Source organism: Mastigoproctus giganteus, chromosome 2 (genome assembly GCF_048544385.1).
Source record: "Mastigoproctus giganteus isolate SK-2022 chromosome 2, ASM4854438v1, whole genome shotgun sequence".
Classification (NCBI taxonomy): domain Eukaryota; kingdom Metazoa; phylum Arthropoda; class Arachnida; order Uropygi; family Thelyphonidae; genus Mastigoproctus; species Mastigoproctus giganteus.
The window spans coordinates 1623858-1645380 of NC_143576.1; the positions used below are offsets into that span (position 1 = coordinate 1623858).

Below are 21523 nucleotides of genomic sequence, written 5' to 3' on the forward strand. Positions count from 1 at the left end.
ATTAGATCCAACCCTTATATAATGAATGAGGATAAAAATCACTGTGAACACAGATGTGTGAATAGCATTCCACAACAGAATGGATTCTTGATCTGTATAGTTAGCAGCTGATTAAAAAAAAAGTAATGTTGAGAAGAGAAAACAGACACCTTAAGTTTTTTTCAACACAGCAGAAGTAATATTTATATTAATGCCAAGAAAGATTAGAAATCAGGAATACTCCCAGTAAAAAGGTATGTATTCTTGTCAACAACTCCTGAGCATTGTTGAAGAAATATGAGAGAAGCAGACCCTTTCTTGTGAGAAATAAAACAATGGAAGTCATCTTCCATTAAATAAAAACCAGCTCCTATCATATAATTACTGTGATAAAATATACATATTCGTCAATATCACTGATAAATATACAAAACAACAGTGGGCGCCCAACACTGAACCCTGGGGAACTCCACTAAAAATATTAGTCCATGAAGAGCAGTGTCCATTGATTATCACTCTGTCTTCTCCCACTCAACCACCCTTTTATCCATTGTAGCAACTTACCCTTAATACCATTCCACTCCAATTTGTACAGTAGTCTTTCATGTGCAACAGTGTCAAAAGCTTTCCTGAAATCCAAGTATATGATATCAAAATTATTTTTTGCGTCCAGTTCCTTTGTAACCACATCATAGCATCCAATCGAATTTGTCACACAACACTTTCCCTTAACAAACCCATGCTGTGTCTGAATTACTACTACAGTCTTGTCTAGATAATCCTGCAATGTATCATTAACCAGTAACTCCATTATTTTCCCTGAAACAGAAGTTAAACTAACTGGTCCGTAATTACTCATGTCACCTTCAGATCCCTCTTTGTGGAATGAGGATACATTTTCACATCTCTAATCCATGGGGACTTCCCTGAGTCCACGGATGCTCTCATAATCATGGCTAAGGGTTTTCTTGCCTCCTTTCCCGCCTCCTTTAACATAACTGGATAGATCTCATCCACCCCAGGTGCTTTTCTTATGTTTAACTTCAATTTCTCCTCCACTTGCTTTCAGTTATTACAAAATCATTAAGCACCCTACTACAATTTGATAAACGTTTGACATTTTCCTCCCTTAATAACTCCTCATGTGTGAATGTAGATGCAAAATACTCATTCAGATTATCAGCTATCTGAGCAGAACCATCAACAGTTCAACCATCGATATCAAGTGGACCAATCTGATTCATCCCCTTCCTTCTAGAGTTTATAAGTAAGGAAGTCCTTGCTGTTTTTCTTAGCATCCTTTGCCAAAGATTTCTCGTAATCTGCCTTCGCTTGCCTAACCTCCTTTGTGACTTGTACGCAGACTAGCTTATATCTACCATAGGCTTCTGTGGCAGATATAAGCTAGTCTGATTTTTCTTCTCTGCCAGGAGTCTCATTAGTTCATCTGACATCCATTTAGGCCTAAAACTTGAACAATAAATCCACAAGTCTTACTGGTGTCTGCAAGTAGCCAACACACAAGTTCCAGTCAATATCTGGGAAGTTAAAATCCTCCATTATAACACAATCTGATTTACTGGCCCAATCTATTTCTTTGTAGAATTGTTCGTTGTACTGATTAGAGTCATTAGGCCTATAACATGTTTTATAAGCAATTTTGGTTTGATCTGTGATAAGTGCACAATGAAAGAGAATGGACTTATTTACTCCAGCTTCAGGAAAAGACTTTAGGCTAAAAATGTTGAGATACAAGTGGAAACTCCAAACTGTCTTTGCTATGGCCCTAAATTATGAGTAATTGGCAAACCTAAGCCACAGCTTGGGTGAAAACATAACAGAATGGCTGATGCAAAATCACCCATGAAAATATCTACAGGCAGTATTCAGAGTCCTCTTTTTATGGTAGTGTCCCTACAATTGAAAGTAAGACTGGCCTGCAGATAGGCCTATGATATCCATGAATGAAGAAAGATAGGCCTACAATAACTGCTTGCAAGAGTTATAGGCATATGTGGGTTCCTATGTCAATTCTGTACACCAGACTTAGTTTAAATGCATTGAAAAAAAACACACATAAACAATGATTCTACATCAAAACTGACCAGTACATATATAACCCCTTTTTTCAAGGAAGAGTGTTAAAGACACTAGAGCAGGTCAATGAAGTTCTTGCTATATAACATTTATAATATAATGATATATAATTTTGGGGGCTTAGAGGGGAACAGGTATCCTGTGTGTTATCAGACACTCAGCCTAAAACACTGATGGATTCAATATCTCTCTATTACAGAAGATTTAGGAGAAGTCCGGTTGGCCTGCCTCCCTAAAATCCACTCATGCACACCTTCTCGATGGTAAGCCCTGTTATGTCACTTAGGTGGCAACGAACGTGTAGAGTGATTCTCTTCAAGACGCCTGGTCAGCGTGAAGAGGAAAAGACCAAACCCTCCAGCATGAGAGCACAACAATACAAATGGCCCTCAGTCCCCAGCAGCTTTCACTCTCCCTCTTACGGCAGCGAGAGGATCAGAGTGGAAGCAGAGGGTGCTAAGAATCTCTGGGTACGATCAGGCTGCCATTCACGGAAACTGAACTTGGCCTGTTATAACGTACGATCACTCATCGGTGAAGACAGGATATTAGAGCTGGAAAAGGAATTAGAAAATGTGAATTGGAATATCATCGGTTTGGCTGAAATAAGAAGAAGAAATGAATCACTTATAAGTTTATCAAGTGGAAATCTGCTGTACAACAGTGAAAGGAGTGAAGGTGGAGTTGGGTTTCTGGTCCATAAAGATTTTAAAAACAACATTTTGGAATTCAAAAGTACATCACCAAGGGTGTCAAGGCTAATACTCAAGATTTCTAAGAGGTACAAGCTAAAGACTATAATGATTTATGCACCAACATCGAGCCATGATGATGAAGAGGTTGAAGAAATGTACACCGAAATTGAGAGTCTTCTAGATGAGCAGAAAACCCACTACACTATTATTATGGGGGACTTCAATGCTAAGGTTGGAAAAAGGCAAAACAGCGCAGAAAGAGGAACTATAGGAAATTTTGGAATTGGTGAAAGAAATAAAAGAGGTGAAAGACTTGTGGAATTTGCAGAATCTCAAGGACTGTCAGTAATGAACACTTTTTTCAAGAAAAGGGTGAACAGAAAGTGGACATGGAAGAGTCCAAATGGATTAACAACTAATGAAATCGACTTCATCCTCACTAACAGAAGATATATTGTGAATGATGTTACCGTCCTGAATAAGGTAAATGTTGGAAGTGATCACAGAATGGTAAGATGTACACTTGATATAGATGTAGGAAAGGAAAGGAAAAAACTGACTCGAGTAAATAATACAAAGGTCTTTGAGATAACAGAGGAGGAGAAAAAGCAGTATGTACTGGAACTTAACAACAAGTTTGAGCTTCTGCAGACTGCTCAGGACCAAGATATCGACGAGGATTATTACAACTTTCTGAAAGTGATAAAGCCCAAGAAACTTATAGGGAAACAGAAATCAAAAGAAGAAAAAATTAGTCAAGAAACACTTGTCATGATGAACCGAAGACGACAAATGAAGAGCAAGAAAAACACTGACAGGGAGAAAATTGAGTATACTGAGTTATGCAAAGCCATTAGAAAGAGACTCAGAGAGAACATAAGAAGATTTAACACAAGAAAAGTAGAACAAGCATTAAGGGAAAACAAAGGATTTAAATCAGCAGCCATGAGCAGTAATACAGAAAGACAAATGATACTGAAACTGAAGAATAGCGATGGTGTACTTATAAACAGCAGAGAAGGCATAATTCAAATAGCAGAAGACTACTATAGAGAATTATACAAGGAGCGAGGGAATGATACCAGCAGTGGGGAAGATGGATTGCAAAGTAGCAACACATACGACATACCTGATATTCTTCCTGATGAGGTAGAACATGCATTGAAGAAAATGAAGAATCGGAAAGCCCCAGGGGAAGATGAAGATACTGTAGAGTTGTTAAAATTGGGAGGAAGAGACATAACACAAAAACTGGCAAGGATCTTCACAAAGTGCATTAGAAAAGGTGTGACGCCTAAACAGTGGAATAATGCAATCATAGTTTTGCTGCATAAGAAAGGAGATAAATCAGAAATTAGAAATTATAGACCAATTAGCTTGTTATCCCACATCTACAAGTTGTTCACAAGGGTCATTACTAACAGATTAGAAAGAATATTTGATGAGAATCAACCGAAAGAGCAAGCTGGCTTTAGGACAGGATTCTCAACTATGGATCACCTTCACATAATATCACAGCTAATGGAGAAAGCAAATGAATATAAAACACCATTATGCCTGGCATTTGTGGATTATGAAAAGGCATTTGACTCCATACAGCATAAGGCAATGTTTCGGGCACTGGAAAGACAAGGCATAGATACCCCATATATTATGATTTTGAAGAAAATATATGAGAGTGCTACCTCCTTTATTAGACTAGACAAAGACAGTAGGAAATTTAAAATCGAGAAAGGAGTTCGACAAGGACACACAATATCTCCGAAGCTGTTTACTGCTGCCCTTCAGGAAGCTTTCAGAAGATTAGACTGGTCGCAGAAAGGAGTCAATGTGAACGGACAGTACCTAAACCATTTACGATTTGCAGATGACATTGTGGTTATAAGCCACGATCCCAAAGAATTAGAGGAAAATCTTAATCAGTTATGCACAGTTAGTAATGATTTTGGACTAAAGATGAATATGGCTAAAACAAAAGTAATGATGAACAAGTATGCCACGGAAAGGGAAATAATGATTGAAGGAGCAGTAATTGAAAAGGTGGAGTCATATACTTATCTGGGACAAGTTATTAGCTGTAATAATGATAAATGGCTGGAAGTCAAGAGAAGAATAAATTTTGGATGGATAGAATTCAGGAAATATAGTCACATACTGAACAGCAATATCCCAGTTTGTCTGAAACGTAAAATAATGAACCAATGTATACTCCCCACCATGACTTATGGAAGTGAAACTTGGGCACTCACCAAAAGAATGGAAGAGAAGCTGAGAACTACACAGCGAAGAATGGAACGAATTATATTGGGAATCAGACTGTTAGATAAGAAGAGAAACAAATGGATTAGGCAGCAAACTCAAGTAAAGGACATTCTTATCAAAACTAAAGAACTAAAATGGTCTTGGGCAGGACACATAGTTCGAAGACATGATGACAGATGGACCAAGAAAATAACAGAATGGTACCCAAGAGGAGCTAGAAGAAAACCTGGAAGACAAAGGCGGAGATGGATAGATGAAATTCATGAGTTTGTGGGTAGTAAATGGATGGCCAGTGCTCAAAACAGAAGGAAGTGGAAAGTTGCTGGAGAGGCCTTCATCCTGCAGTGGATTGAAAATGGCTGATGATGATGATGATGATGATGATATATAATTTTTATATTTATTATCAAGTTAAGTAAAATTTGTTAGTAACTTACCAGCAGCTTAATTTCTTGATGAGAACCTTCGGTATTATCAGATAAAACAAAATTAGCAGCATGAATGGACCAACTAAGTGCTGTCACACACGTTATGGCTGTTGTTTTCCTATAGAGGAGTTGAAATCAACCATCTGTTACAACATTCATAAATAACTTGCACATATATTTGTTCGGATACATTAAAAAGGTTAAGCACGGAGTAACTGTCTCTTAAACTTCCTCTATTACTAATATTTTAGTTTTAACAAATACTTGATAAAAATACTTTGAATCAAGAATACTTTGTATTCATGTAAGTGAAAGTCCTTTGAATTGATAGATACATATATGCAGTAATTTTTAAGGAGATGGCAAGAGTGCATCAACCCATTAAGATTAGTATAGTGCAAATAATCTACAGGCTTTTGCTACACTACAAAAAAAAACAGATAAATAAAAAATATATAAACAATAAAAAGAAAATAAAAAATCTAACTGTTTCCTTCCTCACATAAGTAACTATCCATTTAACCTCTAATTTCTCCAAGGTGGACTGGAACCTCAACTATGCACAGAAGTAAAAGTTATTCCATTCATTAACAACTCTATGGCTAAAGGAAAACTTCCTACAATCCAATCTAAATCTCTTTCCCTGTAATTTGAATTTAGGCCACTAGCTCTGGAATCATAAGAATGAAAATTTCATCTTCATTCATTTTGCTATCCTCTCTCAGAGCCTTATAGATTGCAATGAGATCCCGCTCTAATGTGCATAGATTTCCACATGAATTCTTTCCTTCTATGATTAATTATGAGGATATCGCTGGATTCAGGGGAAGATCCCTTTGGACTGGCAAATGGTCTGCCAATCTATAAAGGTGACTAAGAATGAATATCGTAACTGCAGACTGGTCAGTCAGGCTTCAGTGGTAAGGAAAATCATGGACATGGTAATTAAGAATGCAATACAAGGGCATCTATAAATGGGATTCTGAAGAAAACACAGCACAGTTATGGATTATAAAGGTGGTTCTAAGAGTGAAGTCAATAACTACAGGCCAGTTAGTCATCTGACTTCGATGTTAAAGAAAGTCTTAGAAGCTATGATTAAGAGTGCAATCCCGACATTTAGAAACATATGGCATTCTGAAAGACACACAACGATTTTGTTGTGTGTCTTTCAGAAGCTATTTTGACATAATTATGAGCTGGACGTAGGGAACAATTTCAAAATAGTTTCAAAATTTGGATTTTAGCACAGCAATTGACTCAGTCTATCATGAGAGATCACTGTATAGGCTGGAAAACGTTGTGATTACTGGAAATATTCTAAGATGGACTGCAGGGTTGCTGCACAGCGGAAAGTTTTCACTAATGGATAGTCTTCAGATTGGTAACGTCAGATGTGGAATCCCCAAGGACTGATTCTTGGACCACTGTTGTTTCTGATTTTCATAAACGACATCGACAAAGGAATAAAGGGAATGATGTCAAAATTTTCAGAAGATTTAAAGGTCATGAATGTTAAGCAGCACTCCTTCAGGATGATTGAACAGGCTTCGGGAATGGTCTGAAAAAGAGGCAGCTATGTTGGAATGCAGCAAAATGCAAGGTCTTACACATGGGGAATAGCATCCCCACAATAACTTATACACTTATATGTGGGTTAAATTAAAAACAGTAAAGGAAGAAAGGGATGTGGGAACTATGGTACGGGCAGATGTGAAGTTTTCTGAGCTGTATAAACAGACAGCTGGAAAGTCATGGTTGTGTAGAGACAGGGAGGTGATAGCCCCACTGTTTGTTTGTTTGTTTGTTATTTGGTTTTTAGGAGCATTAGCAACTAAGGCCATATTGCTCCGGGGATATGCAGCAGTCATTCCCTGACCTTTCCGCATCCTCCGTATTTGGTGGTCACAGGCTCGAACCCTGGTCTAATCAAGAAGCGTGTGCTAAGCACTGCTGCTCCTGCCCACCTGGCTATGGAGGAGGTGCCTAGCCCCACTGTATAAGGCAAATGTAAGACAACATTTGAAATACAGTGTCCAATTATAAAGACCTCATCTTATAAAAGAATTGGGCTTCTTGAAAGGGTCAAAAGATGGACAATTTGCATGGCGAGATCGGCAATTGGGCAACCATACAAGGAAATACTTTGATTAAGGGGGCTACAGAGCTTGGCAACTAGGCCCCTTAGAGGAATCTGATTGAGGTTTATAAAGCTCGGAGAGGGATTAGTAAAATGAATGAAGGTCAAAATATTCACTTTTATAAAGAATTCCAGAATGAGGGTCCATAAAATCAAATTACAGGAGAAGAGACTAGATTGTAGGATGTTTTAATTTATCCAGTGAGTTTTTTTTATTTCTGGAACAAGTTGCCTCCATAGGTAGATGAGGCTGACAGTTTGAAGAAACTGTCAACCTCATAAAAATACTAATACTAATTAATTATAGAAGTTACTAGACCAACTAAGAAATACTGTTCCAGGCTTAAACCTAAATGGATGTCAGATGAACCAATGAGATGTGAAAGAGAAGAAAAATGTATGGGCTGCATATAAATTATCAGTTGATACAGAAGCCTATGGTAGATATAAGCTAGTCTGTAATCAAGTCACAAAGGAGATTTAAAACAGATTATGGGAAATCTTTGGCAAAAAGGATACAAATAAAAAAAATAATAAAAACAGCAAAGACTTCTTTACTTAACACTAGAAGGAAGGGGATGAATCACTTTGGTCCACTTGATGGTTCAACTGTTCATGATCCTGTTCTGGTTGCTGACAAATTATTTTGGGTCTACATTCACACGATTTATTCTTCAGGGAAATGTATGCAATTAGTTTATCAAACTCTAACAGGAAGCTAAATGATTTTATGATAACTGACAGCAAAGTAGAAGAGAAATTACTGAAGTTAAACATAAGGTATGTTTAACTTCAGTAATTTCCTATCCAATTATATTAAAGGAGGCAGCAAAGAGGGTAAGCAGACCTTTAGCCATAATTATAAGAGCATCTTTGGATTCAGGAAAAGTCCCAGTGACTGGGGATGTGCAAATTTTCCCCAATTCACAAAGGGGGAGATCAAAGGGTGAAATGAGTAATTAGACTTATTATATTAAGTTCTGTTCCAGGGAAAATAACAGAATCACTAGTTAAAGGAGTAATGCAGGACGACCTAGACAGGAGTACAGTTAGACTTCAGTCAGAGCATGGTTTATTCAAAAGCTTGTCTGACCAATTTGATTGAAAAGTACAATGCAGTAACAAGGAAACTGGATGAACAAAAAAAATTTTGATCAGTCATCCCTCGATTTGCACAGTTTTTTATTGCGCGGTCAGGTATTTACTACCAAGATTGCATGGCGAGTTTCACTAACTGTGCAATTTTTGTTTACGAAGCTTCAAAAATAGGGATGAAGAGCAGATTTTGAAAATTTATTTGTTTTTTACACGACTGAAGATTTCATTGAAAGAGAAACACATTTTACCATAATAATGTAAAATCCCACAGAATTCCAGCTATCGGTATTATCACAAATGCAATAAGATTGAGTTTACTACCCATTTATTATCCATTTACTACCCAATGCACTAACAGAAAAGCCAAATAACTGGAAAGTGCAAATTGTTTTTATTGTTTTATGGTCGTTTGAAAATTTTAAAAAACGTCAAAGTCTTCACAATCTAAAATTAACAGGCAAAGCAGTCAGTGCAGATACGAAAGCTGATTCTTTGTATTCGAAAACTTTAAAGGATGTTATTACGACTGAGGGCTATCTAGCAAGTCAAGTGTTTAATGCTGATGATACCGGCTCATTTTAGAAGCATATGCAAAGCCAAACATTCATTTCAAAAGAAGAGAAAACTGCCTCAGGTTTCAAAGTTGCAAACAATAGGTTAACACTTTTGTTATATGGCAATGCAGAGGGTGATTTTAAGTGTAAACCACTTCTAATTTATACATCAGAAAATCCTCATGCTTTTAAAGGAATATCAAAAAAGCTCCTTACCAGTTCATTGGAAATCGAGGAAAAGAGGATGGATGACAGCTAAAATCTTCGAGGATTGGTCTTTAAATTGCTTTTGCTTTGAAACAAAAAGATATTGCTGGAAGAAGAACATAGCATTCAAAATTTTGCTCATTCTTAACAATGCGCACAGTCATCCTGTACATTTGTCTGATCTGCACCTTTCTTCCAGCAAATACAAGTTCGTTAATTCAGGCGATGGACCAAGGCGTTATAGCTTCCTTTAAACTTTATTACCTAAGATCTTTTTTACAATTGGCAGAAGCTACTGATGGAATAGATAGTCTTTCAATTCGAGATTATTGGCGGAATTATAGCATTCTTGATGCTGTAAAAAATATTGAATTTGCATGGGGTGAAGTTAAAAACTCAACAATAAATGCAGTGTGGAAAAAGCTGTGGCCACAAAGCTGCGCTAAAGAAGCCATGGTTGAAATACCAGACATAGGTGGGATTGTGAGAATTGGCAAAATGATTAGTGAAGAGGAATTTGAAGAACTGGAACCAGCAGATATATATCACAGAAGTCCTTGAATCTCATAGAGAACAATTATCAGTGGACAATATTTTTTCACAATGTGAAGAAGATAACAAAAATGATAAAAAGAAAAAAGATGCACACAAAAATTTGACTGCAAAGAGACTAGCTGAGTTTTTAAGACTTGCAAATCAGCTTGGCCAAGAAGCTCTGGATATGGATCCTAATTTGGAGAGAAGTTTAAATTTTTGCAGAACTCTATCATTAGCTTTAGTTCCTTATGAAGAAATTTATAGAGGAAAAACAGTACTTCTAAGCAAACAATTTTAACTAATTTTTTCAAAAAGTGCCAAATACTGTCAAGTTTATCACAGGAAAATAACAAAGAAGCAATGAATTTAGATTAAAAATCTAGGTAAGTATTAGCAAGATTAATTTTATGGACGTTTCTAATTTTTTTTTTTCTTTCTTTTTTTCTTAACAAATGAAGACAATTTTTTTTTGCGTACAGGTACAGAACCCTCATTATGTCATATAAACTATGTTTCTCGTATTGCACGAATTTGGACTGTGCTGTGTTTTCCTAGAATGTAACCTCCGTGCAAATCGAGGGATGACTATACTTGTATTTCAGAAAAAATTTTGATACTGCTGCACATAAAAGACTGCTATACAAATTAGAGCAGTATGGCATTAAATTCAAGTTACTGCTTTGAATAAAGGGATGGTTGAATGAAAAAAGACAGGGAGTGGTTATTAATGGACACTGCTCATTTTGAACTAATGTTTTTATTTGGGTACCCCAGGTTCAGTGATACTGATGAGGGTATATCAGGCTTAATGGTACAAAGGCTGGCAGGATGATTAATGATAGTAATAAGGGTAAGCTATTACAACAAGATCTAAAAATGCTGAGAAATGGCAACTGAAGTTTAATATTGACGATGCAAGGTACTGAATATGGATAGCAGTAATTAGTCTAGTAGAAAATGAAAAAGGCCTGGAGATAGCAGTGCAGTTCATGGGGTTTTGTCAATGATATATGGGAACTTTGATAGCAGAGATAAGATGTTTATCCCACTGTACAACACAATAGTTAGGCAGCATCTTGAGTACTGAATACAAGTCGATGTCTTATTTTAGGAAGGATGTATAGTTGCTGGAACAAGTACAGAGAAGGTCAATGAGATTAGTGAGGGGAACAAAGGGGTGTCTTATCAAGAAAGGCATCAGTTCTGCAAACTGCAATGTCTGGAGACTAGACACCTGTAAGTTGTTGTTATTTGGGTTTTTAGGAGCATTAGCAACTAAGGCCATATTGCTCCGGGATATGCGGTGGTCATTCCCTGACCTTTCCGCATTCTCCGTATTTGGTGGTGACGGGCTCGAACCCCGGTATAATCAAGAAGCGTGTGCTACGCACTGCTGCTCCTTCCCACCTGGCTACGGAGGCGCCGACACCTGTAAGATGATTTGACTGAGTTATTTAAGACTGAATTGACTGGGAAACTCAATGCTAATGGGATTCTTCCTCTTGTTCAGACTGCACATACGAGGGAGTATAAATTCATGTTGAGGAAGGATGGAAGGAATAAATTCAAGGAAAAACTAGACAAATTATTGTCTATAAAAATAATTGGAGGGAATAGAGAGGTGATGTGGGATTTTTTTTTTTTTTTTTTTGCTGATTCTTTATAAGCTTGCTTTTTTGCATTATATGCCTTTTTCGCACTACCTACTAATAATACAGTAGAACATCGGTTATCCAGAATAATTTGAAAGACTGACTTTTTTTTTTTTTTTTTTTAACGGTAGTATAGTAAGCTCCAGTTTTAGTGATTATCTTTGCAAATTGAATTTTGATTATAATAAGCAAAAGATCGAGTTTACTAACCTATTTAAAACATATTGTACAAACAAAAACCCAATAAACTGCAAATGGTTTTTTATTGTTTTATGGTTGTGACCTCTAGAATTCTATGTGACCTTCAGAAATGTGCTGTAGAAAAATATCAGACTACTGGGTTTTCTCAGAAACCATGAGTGAATTTCAGATTAGTTTAGCTCCAGGTTCAGTAAGAATAATATCAGTCTAAAACTGTGCGATTTATTATTTTTCTCATTTTTTACGGTAAAATGTGAATGAAAAGAAATCAAGTAGTTTAAACATTGCAACAAAAAACAGAAATTATTAATAGAATTAGAAAGGGTGAAAATTTAGGAAATCTCTCTCCAAAGAGTTTAATGTGGGGACTTCAACAATTTACTATCAAGAAAAATTCTAATGCTATAACAGAATATGTATCGATTATGCACAGTGAAAGAGGATATGGAAGGAAAAAAGACTGTCGAAACCTAAAAATGCCACTTTACAGAATACACTCACTTTATTTTCTTGTTTTCTTCAGAGCGAAGTTTAGGTGAACCAGTGTCTGCTCCAATGTTGTGTGAAAAAGCATTGAATTTTAATCAAAAATTAATAGGTAATGAAGATTTTAAGGCAAGCACAGGTTGGCTGAAAAACTTTATTAAACTGAGACACGGTATAAGTGAACTAGATAGATATTCAAGGCAAGAAACTTTCTGCTGACAAGTCGGCAGTGGTGTCCTTTGAAAAGTAAGTTTGCTTCAGTTAAGCAAATTATGAGAAAAAAACGTTTATAATGTTGATGAGATGGGCTTATTATGGAAAGCATTACCAAGAAAAACCCTAGCCACTAAAAGAGAAATGCCTGCACCAAGTTTTAAGATGAGAAAAGAGTGAATCACAATTGCTATGTGTGTGCAAATGCCATTGGGATGCACAGATTGTCCATGCTCATTATCAGTAAGTCAAAAAAACCGAGAGCATTTAAAAATCTTTCTAATTTTTCTGTTTTGTATAAAAATGCCTGGATGGATGTTTCTGTTTTCCGAGATTGGTTTATATATATTTTTATTTAATTAATCTTATTTAATTTAATCATAAGGTAAGATTTAATTAATTTATTTATTTAATTAATTATTTATTTATTTTATTTAATTTATTTAATCTTACAAGAAAAATTAACAGGAAAATTTTCTGGTTCGATTATCCAGAAAAGGTCTGACATCAATTATTCCGGATAACTGACATTCTACTGTATTTACAAATTGGAGATTGCATCCTCAAAAAAAAAAGCAATTTGCCTGGTGAGTACATAGCAAAAGGGGAGCCCATATGAAGAAAGACTTCAAATAATGTGTTGGGGAGGCTAGTAATCATACAGCATTGTACCTTAGAAGAGAATTTGATTGAGGTCTATAAAGTTTTGTAGAATATCAATAAAATGAAAGAAGGTAAAATTCTTACTGTTCTATATGATACTAGAACTAGGCACTAGGCACCAGATATTGAAATTACAATGGAAGTGTTGTAAAATAGATTGCAGGAATTTTTCTTTTAACAGCAATTTGTTAATCACTGGAATAAGTTATTTCCCTGAGAACTAAGGCTGATACCTAATAGAAATTCAAAAGTCAACTGGATCATTCTATGTGAGGAGGGGAAACAGAGTTTTTTTTTTTTTTTTTTTTTGTGGAAAATGCCTCGAGTTTCCTTGCACTGTATAGTTAATAACTGAAATGATGAGTACAATTTCCAGTAACATAAGCAGCTACAATACATACTACATATGATTTATTTTTTCCACTTCATTATTGGCTATGTCTGCAAAATTTTTATTTAAATATATATCATATTAAAAAGGCTCTAACAAAAAATTTAAATATTTTATTGAAAAGCTTACGTGGCTGTAACATTTTTATGGTCCTGAGCCACAGCAGCTACCACCCTAATGACATATTTAGATGAAAGTGAATAATGATGAATAAGAGTCTTTACATAGCTATCAACAAGATGCCTAGATTTGATATCACAATACCGATGTAGCGTCAATAACAGTACTTTACATAGATCTTTCAGATGATTTTCTGATAATTCTGCAAGAAAATAGAAAAAACTCATAAATAATACACAACATAACAAAACTCAAAAAAAATTATCTTCACTCATTACACAAAAATTTTATTACAAAAACTAACTGAAGAGCATTACATGAGAAGTCTTACATGTTTTATAATAAATCTGAAGTTTTTGAGCTTTAAATTTCATCCTCCCAAATGTAATTCACTACTTGAATTACACAATTCTAACCTTTATACAGCATATATTTTTATACACATTAGGGTTGCTGAAGGTCTGAGGCTATCAAAGCAGGAGGAGAATACACCCACATCTCTTAAGCTAAGCTTAAAGAAAACCAAATGGAATGACTCAGTCCACCATGTCCAATCCACACCTTTTTTATAGTGTAACCATTTAGCAGGGAGATAACTATAAGGCTACTGGACAAACAAGATGGCTGCTAATATGGGACTAAACCAACCAAATCAAATAAATTATTGGGCTAAAGACTTATTCCATGACAGGATGAATTGCTTGATTTTCAAGCTCTGTAACCCACACCCTCAAAGTCTATAATCATATGAATGTTCCTTTGCTATACTCCCCAAACAAAACAGAGACTCAAAAATTGGGGTATCATCAGCAATAATAAGATAGTCAGTGCTAAATACATTACAATGGGACAGTCATCAAGATAGGCACCATCAATGTATGAAGCATAAAACTGCAAGGAATGATAGTGACATATCACCTATGTTTGTCCTCAGTTTTTGCAACAGCAGATATTGCAGAACTAAGAAGATGAATAACTGAAGATAAAATAACTGTATACTAATTTATTCTAAAATACAGATCTAGTTTGGAAAAAAAGTTCAATTGACCCATAATCATCCATTAATTTATATTATAAAAAACATTAAGATGGAACATTGGGTGATGAAATATCTATACACATGGCCTCAGCAGAAGGGAAAAAAAATTCTTCAAAATTCTTAGAAAAAGCAATAGAAACCAATAGCAAAGAAAGAAAGAAAATATGGAAACAGTTCAAGGTTTAAATAGGAGGGAGTATTTTAGGAAATTGGGGGGGGGGGAGTGATTTGTAGATGAAAATCAAAAAATCAACTACAAAATTCTATAACCACCTTTTACTGTTAATAACAATAACATTAAAAGGTGGCTACAAATTTTAATGGCCTCCGTAGCCAAGTGGTCAGGAGCGGGAGTGCAGTGGCACGCACTCTTTGAGTAGACCCGGGTTCAAGCCCCTGACTGCTAATATGGTCAATCTGCCAACCTGCACTGGACCAGCGTGGCAGATTATGGTCCATTTCCCTCAGCCTGAATTGTTGAGGAGGCTTCCATCCTTCAGTGGGTTGATAATGGCTGCAATTTACTTTTTTTTTTTTTTTTTACTAGAATTTTGCTACTAGAGGTATTTCATCCCATAGTGTACCAGTAAAATCTATGTAAGTATCTTGGTGAGTTATTCAACAATCAAATGTTGAATAACTTTAGGAGAAACAGTAAAGTTTTATCACAAACAGGGAATGTTGCAATCAAATACAGTGCATTCCGGTTAATTGGGGCACCCGCTTATTTGGGACAAAATATGAAGAACAGAAACAAAACAAATATTTAGCCTGAATTTGTTCCGCTTATTTGGGCCAACTCGCCGCTTAATTTCAATTTGCCTCTAATTGATTGGAGTAAACGGGAAGGAAACTCGACATGGGGAACAAAATTTTTAAATCAACTAGATGACTGTTATTTGTATCAACATTTCAGGGAAAGTACTAGAGAAAAGAATATCCTAGACCTCATCATCACCCATGAATCAGATGACATAACAGGGCTGACAGTAGAGGAACCAGTAACAGGAAGTGATCACGGAGTTCTATGGTGGATGATGATGAGAGAGGTAGCAACAGTAAAAGGCAAAGGAATGGGTTTTAATTTCAGAAAAGGAAATTACAATGCCTTAAGGTACTACATGGCCTCTATTAACTGGGTAGATATCGCGCAGAGAATGAATACTATTGAACTGTAGTATGCTTTTAAAACATTAATCACAGATGCCTTGAATGTGTATTTAACATTAAAAAAATACTCCACTAGGAGGGTTCCAAGTTGGATGAATAGTGAAGTTGCCACATTACTTGAGCAGAAAAAGGTGGCATGGAAAGGTTACAGAGCAATAAAAAGTACTGAAACCTATAACAGCTACAAGATGATCTGTAATAGAGCCACAGAAAAGGTTCGACAGGCAAAGGCAGTTTATGGGAAATCACTAGCAAACAGAGCAAAGAGGGGGGGATAAGGAATTTTTCACATATATAAATGCCAAGAGCAGGACAAACCAGATCGGACCTCTACATAAGGGGAAAGGGGATAGTATTAAATACACCAGCTGCCGTTGCAGATGAACTCAACAGTTATTTTGCATCAATATTTACAAATGAAAAACCTTTTGTGGCAATGGGAAATTGTGAGCGAAGTTGAAAATTATGTAATTAATGATACTGAAATTTCGCAAAATTATTTAATGAAAAAACTTTCGAGCCTACAGGCCAGTAAGGCTCCTGGAGTTGATGGAATATACCCTATAATCTTAAGGGAGACGGCAAGTGAGTGAATTGAACCATTGAGGCTAATTATGCGAGCATCACTAAACTCTGGGGAGATTCCGTTGGATTGGAAAAGTGCCAGTGTATCTCCCATACATAAGGGTGGCTCTAAGAGTGAAGTGAGAAATTATCGACCTGTCAGTCTGACTTCAGTGGTAGAGAAAATCATGGAGGCAATGATCAAGGGTGGAATTCAGGATCATTTGGATAGAATTGAAATTCTCAAGGATACTCAGCATGTTTTTTGTAAAGAGAAAATCCTGTTTAACAAATGTGGCTTGCTATTTTTAAAGGGTCACTCATGAGCTGGATTTAGGGAATAATTTTGACATTGTTTATTTAGATTTCAGCAAAGCTTTTGACTCAGTCCCACATGAGCAGTTGCTTTATAAGCTGGAACAGGTTGGAATCACTGGGAAAATCCTTAGATGGATAGAGCAGGATGGCTTCAGGGCAGGAGGTGGAGGGTTGTGATAAATGGCTATTTCTCAGATTGGGTTAATGTTGATGTAAGAAGTGGGGTTCCCAAGGATCAGTATTAGGACCACTGTTGTTTTTAATTTTCATAAACGACATCGATGAAGGGATAGAGGGCGTGATGTCTAAATTTGCAGATGACGTTAAAACTGGTAGAGTAGTTAATGATCACTGTCAAGCTGAGCTTCTTCAGAGAAACCTAGATAGACTTCAGGAATGGTCAGAAAAATGGCAGCTATGCTTTAATCCAACAAAGTGTAAGGTATTACACCTGGGAAACAGTAATCCCAAAATAACTTATTCACTTGATGGAGTTCAACTAAACCCAGTACTGGAGGAAAGGGACTTGGGTGTTACAATACGATCAGACATGAAATTCTCTGAGCTTTGTAAACAGGTTGCAAGGAAAGCCCATGGGGGTCCTATCGATGATCTATCAAGCTTTTGCAAGTAGAGATAGGGATGTGATAATCCCATTATATAAGGCTTTTGTTAGACCACACTTGGAATACTGTGTTCAAGTATGGAGACCGTACCTAAAGAAAGACATCGAGCTTCTTGAAAGGGTGCAAAGACAGGTAGCTCGCCTGGTGAGATCGGCAAAAGGGCGTCCTTATGAAGACTTTGAATATGTGGGTTGCAGAGTTTGGAAACTAGACGCCTTAGAGGAGATTTGATTGAGGTGTTTAAGGCTCTGAGAGGCATCAATAAAATGAACAAGGATAAATGTTCAAGATTATAAATGATGCTAGAAATAGGGGACATAAATTCAAGTTATGGGGGGAAATGTTTAGATTGGACTGCAGGAAGTTTTATTTTAGCCAGCGAGTTATAAATTACTGAAATAAGTTGCCTACATGGGTGGTAGAGGCTGGCAGTTTGGGGAAATTCAAAGGTCATCTGGATAGTACCTTCGGGTCAGGGAAGCGCATAGGATGATAGGTTTAATTTCCTTTTCTTTTATTAATTATTATTATTTATATATATATATATATATTTTTTTTTATCATTGTTTTATTCGGTTTTTTTTTTTTTTTTTTTTTGGCTTTCTTGCACCATGCGGCCATTACTAATACTAATAAATTGGGACAATGAAGGTCATGATCGAACAATAAACTAATTTAGATGGCGCACACAAACATCTAAATATAGTTTATTGAACAATAAACTAATCTAGATGGTTCGTAACAAAGAGATTATGCGGGCAGCAGCCAAGTCAGTTATTGCAAAGTTGTGCTGTACAGTGGTTGTTTTACGTTTGTTCTGTGTCGTGGTAATCGGATTCTGAAGAAATTTTGCTTGCAGTTGTTTACGATCACACTAGGTACGTATGTATACATCTTGTGGGTTAGAATAGATTAAAAACTGTACCAAACAGTGCACTGATTTTGGTTTCCCCCTCCCCTTTTTTTCAGTACATTTAAGACCCCCTGTAAAGATGCCACATAAAGATTTGTCGCTTTCAGAAAAAATCGCTATTCTTGACAAGATAAAAAGTCAACCTCCTAACATCAGTCATCGTCAGCTAGCGGAGATAATAAAGGTGCCAAAATTTACAATTTCACGACTGCTACAGTAACAAGAAAAACTTAGAGAGGAGTGGACATTGCACGTGAATTTAAAGAAAACATTTTATAAGCGAAAGAGGGAAGGCAAAGATTCAGACATCGAAGATACTTTGAATCAATGGTTTTCCACTGTATCTAAATGAGGAGTGCGCGTAAGCGGCCCTATGCTAAAAACCAAGTCAGAAGAGTTGGCCAAAAAGCTAGGTCACGTAAATTTCAAAGTGACGGATGGTTGGTTGTCTCGATGGAAGTGTAGACATGACATTAGTTACAAAAAAGCACATGATGAGAAGGACAGTCCTGATGCTACGAGTGCTGAGCAATGGAAGTCTAAAAAACTGCCAGAGTTGCTTAAAAAATTTAATGGGGATGACATTTACAATGCTGTGATATCGTGCTACACCGAATGGTTCCCTCAGCTATCAACACATAACACTGTCCGGTTCAAAGAAAGCAATGGATCGTGTAACACTGTTGTGCTGCTCAAACATGTCAGGAAATTATAAACTCAAACTTTTGGTTATTGGTAAAAGTGCCAAACCTCGTTGTTTCAAGGTACTTACAATAGGCAGTTTGCCAGTTTTGTATTATGCTAATAAGAAGGCATGGATGACCACATATATTTTTACGCAATGACTAATGAACTGGGACATGGAACTGCAACGGAAGTCCAGAAAAATTCTGTTGATATTGGACAACTGCACTACACACTCTAATGTAGCTGGTTTAAAAAATATTGAACTGAAATTTTTACCCCCTAACACCACATCCCTGATACAGCTATTAAACTACCTAGAAACCTTCCGTCTGATCAACGATCGCCAGTATGGATTTCGTCAGTGCCGATCCACTGGTGATATTCTGGTTTATGTTACCCATTTATGGAGAACTTCTATGGAAAAGTTCGGTGAAACACGAGCAGTTGCTCTTGACTTCTCAAAGGCTTCGATCGCGAGAATTATAAAAAATTTGAAGACCTATTATCGCAGAAAGCTGGTTAATCACATCCTTAAAGCAATTGAGGAAAATCTGCTGACAATCTACTGACATCATCTTCGAAATCAATAGAGGCTAGTGCAAAAGTTTCAATGTTAAAAGCTGTACAATTTATTGCCGATAGCTGGCAAGGAATGAGCAGCAAAACAATTCGGAATTGTTTTTCTAAATGTGGTTTCACGACCAATTGTGATTCAGACACGATAAGCTGTACAGAAAATAAATGGCTCTGGAACTGCAACAGGTCCAAAATTGTGAAGAATTTTTAACGATTGACAATAACCTTCAATGCCATGATGAAAATGAAGATTACGAGGAAATAATTATTGAACATATTGCGGCAAAACACTCAGAGACATCAAAAGACCAAGAAAATGATGATGATATACCTAAACGAGTGACTAACTAGGATGCCAGGAAATGTATCATTGAATTGAGATGTTATTTCATGCAGGAAGGCAATGAAGGCAGTCCTTTATCAGCATTAGATACCTGTGCCGACTTTGTTCAATTGCAGTCCATAAAAATAACATCAGGGTACACTTCATTTTTTTTTTTTAACTGTTCAGCAAGAGTCTAGCTCCTTTGCATCTTTTGCCCTTACTGTTACTGTTCAGCTTCTTGAATATTCTCAAAGTACAGTATCATCTGTTTACATTAATGATCGGAATTTTACATCTCACACACTACTAAACTCAGTAATTCCTTTATTACTGAGTATTAAATGCTTCCTGCAATTTTCAGTGCATTTTTATGCTAACTTTTTTTTTTTTTTTTTTTTTGTTTTTATAAAATATGAATCTGTTTTGAAGGATAGATTTCTAGGTTCATGTTTCTTCGAGATTTCAACTTACAGTGAGGCCTTAATGTCACCTGCATATTTGGATATCATGCCCTTTATTTCCCATCAATATCATTCAGCAGGATGATCCGAAACAACAGCTGTGTCAGTGTTGTTTCTGCTCTTCTCCTGAATTTGGGACTCCACTTAAAATCCTGACACACTCAAAAGTATAACCATTTATAATCAGCCTCTGCCTCCTGTACAACAACCTCAAGATTCTCACATTTTGGTCCATAAATCAACACACTCCAGCTTGTACAAAAAAACCTCCTGTGTAGAAATGTGTCAAATACTTTACCCAGACTAATTATTAGTTTAATAGTTTATCAGGTTAGTCAAAGAAAGATTTTCCCTTTACAAAGTAGAAGGGTTGTGACCATTTAGGATATCATAGTTCTCAAGGTGATCTTGTAATGCACCTTTGATGAGAGAGAGAGAGAGAGAGAGAGAGAGAGAGAGAGAGAGAGAGAGAGAGAGAGAGAGAGAGAGAGAGAGAGAGAGAGAGAGAGAGAGAGAGAGCACTGCTCTACCACAGAAGTTAAAATAACCAAATATGTGATGGCAATTCTCCAATCCAAGGAGGCTACCTATCCAATAGTAACCTCATGTCATGTTCAACCCTAAAGATCTGGCACATTCCTTTACAGCCTATTTCAATATAAAAGAGGGTAAATATCAAACAGTACTTGGGGCCTTACCCACTTCCAATCTCACTGGTCTTCTGTTAAGCCCTCACTGTAATATGTAAATCACAATCTTACAATGTAAAGACATATTACTTCAATATCCACCAAAACAAATGGGACTTTTCTGCTGTAAAGATTAATTTACAACATTATGCATGCACACATATTTCTGTTTATATTTTGGGGTGGAGAAGCAGTCAATCACTTATCTCATTGACCCCAAAGCAATTTTCAAGTTCATCTCTTTATACAGTATATTCATTTGCAAAATATTTTCTTAATATTGAAAGTGTAGTAAAATCCTTGTACAATAAAACCTTGTTAATTCAAATCCTGATATTCAAAATTGCAATTCAAATTTAAAATATTTTGAGATTGAAAATGCCAATTTCATGCAAAAAATACTTCATTAATTTGAAAACCTAGATAATTCTT

At 36.2% G+C, this 21523-nt stretch overlaps 1 protein-coding gene across 2 annotated transcripts in view; it reads right to left on the bottom strand.

Annotated features, from left to right (window-relative positions):
* The window catches only part of l(3)80Fj (lethal (3) 80Fj), a 694407-nt gene that overhangs the window by 660112 nt on the left and 12772 nt on the right, over positions 1-21523 (bottom strand). For both annotated transcript variants that reach the window (XM_090387924.1, XM_090387932.1), the window contains exons 3-4: positions 13733-13925; positions 5471-5579 (exon numbers count right to left, since the gene is read on the bottom strand). In XM_090387924.1, coding sequence (XP_090244050.1) covers positions 5471-5579; positions 13733-13925 — 302 coding nt within the window. The remainder of the gene's footprint in view (positions 1-5470; positions 5580-13732; positions 13926-21523) is intronic.